The sequence below is a fragment of the Musca vetustissima genome, unplaced genomic scaffold, assembly GCF_032173495.1.
Source record: "Musca vetustissima isolate MV318-11 ecotype Yass unplaced genomic scaffold, APGP_CSIRO_Mvet_v1 utg9644, whole genome shotgun sequence".
NCBI lineage: Eukaryota > Metazoa > Arthropoda > Insecta > Diptera > Muscidae > Musca > Musca vetustissima.
This window is the reverse complement of record NW_026889105.1, coordinates 38,924-42,038: the sequence shown is the minus strand read 5'-3', so window position 1 is coordinate 42,038 and position 3,115 is coordinate 38,924. Positions and strand designations below refer to the sequence as shown.

The 3,115-nt window shown below is 36.9% G+C and overlaps 1 protein-coding gene across 1 annotated transcript; it reads left to right on the top strand.

Annotated features, from left to right (window-relative positions):
* Positions 1-727: 727 nt before the first annotated feature.
* On the top strand, positions 728-1,478 carry LOC133336850 (retinol dehydrogenase 13-like). The gene is made up of 2 exons (XM_061545122.1): positions 728-874; positions 1,205-1,478. Exons 1-2 carry the CDS (start codon positions 738-740, stop codon positions 1,476-1,478), a joined length of 411 nt encoding a protein of 136 aa, XP_061401106.1. The 5' UTR covers positions 728-737.
* The last annotated feature ends 1,637 nt before the right edge of the window (positions 1,479-3,115 follow it).

Below are 3,115 nucleotides of genomic sequence, written 5' to 3'. Positions count from 1 at the left end.
GTGTGCTATAAATCATATTACATAAGTTTGTCCTATTGTACACAAACGACTCTAAATCTGTCCGAATGAAATTGACCATAGGTTGCAGAACCGCATGTGTATGGATTAAAGGGTATCATATAGGTGGCCCAGCCCGACTTTACTACTTTCATTACTGATTTTAATTATTTTTTTTTAAATATATATTTTAATTTGAGAATTATAATTAACATTTAGTAATGAAAAAATCGTATGTGATTAATCTCGTGCCTAATCTTGTACATCACGATTACAAGTGCAGTCACATATTTTTAACATTTGTATTGCTAACCACGTTGAGAAATGCCGCATTTCCGTATTTAACCTAAAAATGTGCTACGGTTTCCGCTGATGATTCATCCCATTTCCCCTCCCCTCCTTTATCATGAACTAACTTTACTTCACTTGCTCACTTGAACTATACCAAAAACGTTCATGTTGTACTTTCTGTTTGTTTTTTTCACAATCTCTTTTCGATTACTGGTACTGTTACTGATGTTGCCGTTGTTTGTTGCTGGTCCTGGCATTGCTATGGGTATGCTCTTCTGGTTGGACACTTCCTTCCTTCCTGATGGTGATGATGACGACAACGACAACACAACAACAACTACAACGACGACCAACTGCGACGATGGTCGTCTGGTCCAACTATGACGAAATGAACGTGAATGCTTGGATTGCTGGATGGATGAATGAATGGTTGGTTCAGTTCACCACTTATGTCGGCTTTTTGTGTTCGAGTCATGACTTATCCGTGGATGTGGATGTTCATGAAGAATCCATGGCAGGGTGCACAATGTGCCATTCGCTTGGCCACAGATCCCAAATTGAAACATGTAACAGGCGAATATTTCAAGTAAGTTTGATTTATTAATTTTCATCATTCTTCTTATTCAGCTTGAAGGAGGAGGGGAGTGGCGTAAAGCAGATTATGGTAGTCACCACTGCTTGAGTGGCCATTCAAGTAGCTTCATTCAAATATAATTTTCACATTTGGACTGATGCTGATGCTTTTGTTCGTCGTCATCGTAGTCGATGTTGGCTCAGCAACGAGTAAAAGTTTTATTAAACCTCTCTATTGTATTTAATCATTCCATTTAGAGTTTTGCCTTCTATTCGTCGACTTTGGCTTTCATTGTTTGTCTGTTTGTTAATTTCTTTTGTCATTCTTTTACTTTTTCCACAGCGATTGTGAAATTGCAGTCTCCTCGCCACTGGGGCAAGACAAAGAATTGGCCAAAAAATTATACCAACAAACCATGCGGCTTTTGAAGGCAGCCGCCAAATTGGAAATTGATAAAGAAGAGCAAGAGAACGAGATTGTGTTACCATCTGCAGAAGAATCAAAGGACACAGTATCCGCAACCTCAGCAACATCAACATCATCAGCAGCGGCAGCACCACCACCCTCATCATCGTCGTCGTCAACATCTGCAGAGACATCAGACGTACAGCAGTGATGGCAAGAGCGACAACAAGAACAACATACAATATGCTTTTATTGGTTAGCGTCTTTTGCGGCTAATTCCTGCAACCATCACCACCACCAACAACAACAACAGGATGTGACTGCTGGATGTAATGTGAAAGTGAACAATGGCGCAGAATTTAATTAAAGCAATCATCTTTATGGATTTTTATTTACATAACTTTCGTAATCCTTTTATGTCTTTCGGTGGTATCTCTTGTCTTTCTTGTTTTGTCATACATACACACATTCATTAATAAATAATTCAGTAGAATGTTCAGTATTTCCTTGTAATTTTCTTTCATTGTCACACACAAGTCATATGAATGGTAAATATAATGAGAAGTGATTAAAATAATATTTTTATAATTTTCATATTAGATTTGTTCCTTGTGTGGACCTTACGCCCTATGCATATATCAAATTTGGTATTATATTTGTAATTCATTAAAATAATTATATTAGAATATTTAAAATGTTAGGGTTAGCATATTTAGTACGGTGCTCGCGTTTCTAAATTATAATAATGATGAGATAGTAGAGTTATACAATTTTAATTTATTTTATATTAACATTTTTTTAAATTTATTGAAAATTTTAAAGAGGAAATCGACTTTTTATAATGGATGAATGTCAAAAATCGATTATTATTATTTCTCCTACAGATCCAATGAGTTGATAGTATATACGATAGGAGTTGCTGACTTTTACATTGATACCGACTTTAATGATATTCGAATGTGGCAGTTATCTTTAGGGGACCCCCTCCCATTCTGGGTGTCAGCACTTTTTATATAGTTTTTCGAATCTACACTAATTATTATTTATTGTGTCCGCATCAAGTAGCGGCAAGAGTGCTTCTCAAACTATAAACGCATTTTTCTCCAAGCAGCGTTTTACGAGGGCGGTCAAGATAACTCAAAAACTAATAATCCAATCGGTTCCGAATTTTGACACGTTTCTCAGGGAGAGTTAGCTATCGTATGAACTAGGATGAAGCCAATCGATGAAGAACTTACTTATTTTTAACTTAGTTTGTGTAGGCGAATTTCCAATTTCTTTTTAGGGTCCGCTTTTTTTTAATTTTTGAGAGAAATCTATAAATCAATAATTCATACGAGAGCGAGACATGTACTCTTTCTAACACGCTTGAAATTTCCCGATTCCGATTCCACACTAGAGAGCTGAAATGTAGCGCTGATTACTATGGAATCAGATGATATAAAGGGTTTTCTAGTCTGTCCAGAGGACATGACAAATTGTACACGGGAAAGGGGACCAGGTCTTTTGAGCCAAATGAGCCAAGATATATGTGTGTAAAATAACACAATTTTAATCGTATGATTTAAATGTTCAGTGTAAAAAAGGTAAGTTGTTGACCTCAATTCGCTCAAGAAGGTGCGCAAACATCGCCAAATCTTTCCCAGGGTATGGATGCGCAGAAAGTTACATATCCATGGTAGTTGTGTAGGGTATCATATGATCGGCCCGTCCGTCCCTTCGCCACAATGTGGTACAGGGTATTAGTCTTTGTGCATATGTTTGTTACAGGCAAAAGGAAACGAGATAGACACATGGTTGATTTTGAGAGCTCCAAAGTCCCTTTATATCCTTCGATTTGCACGAAAT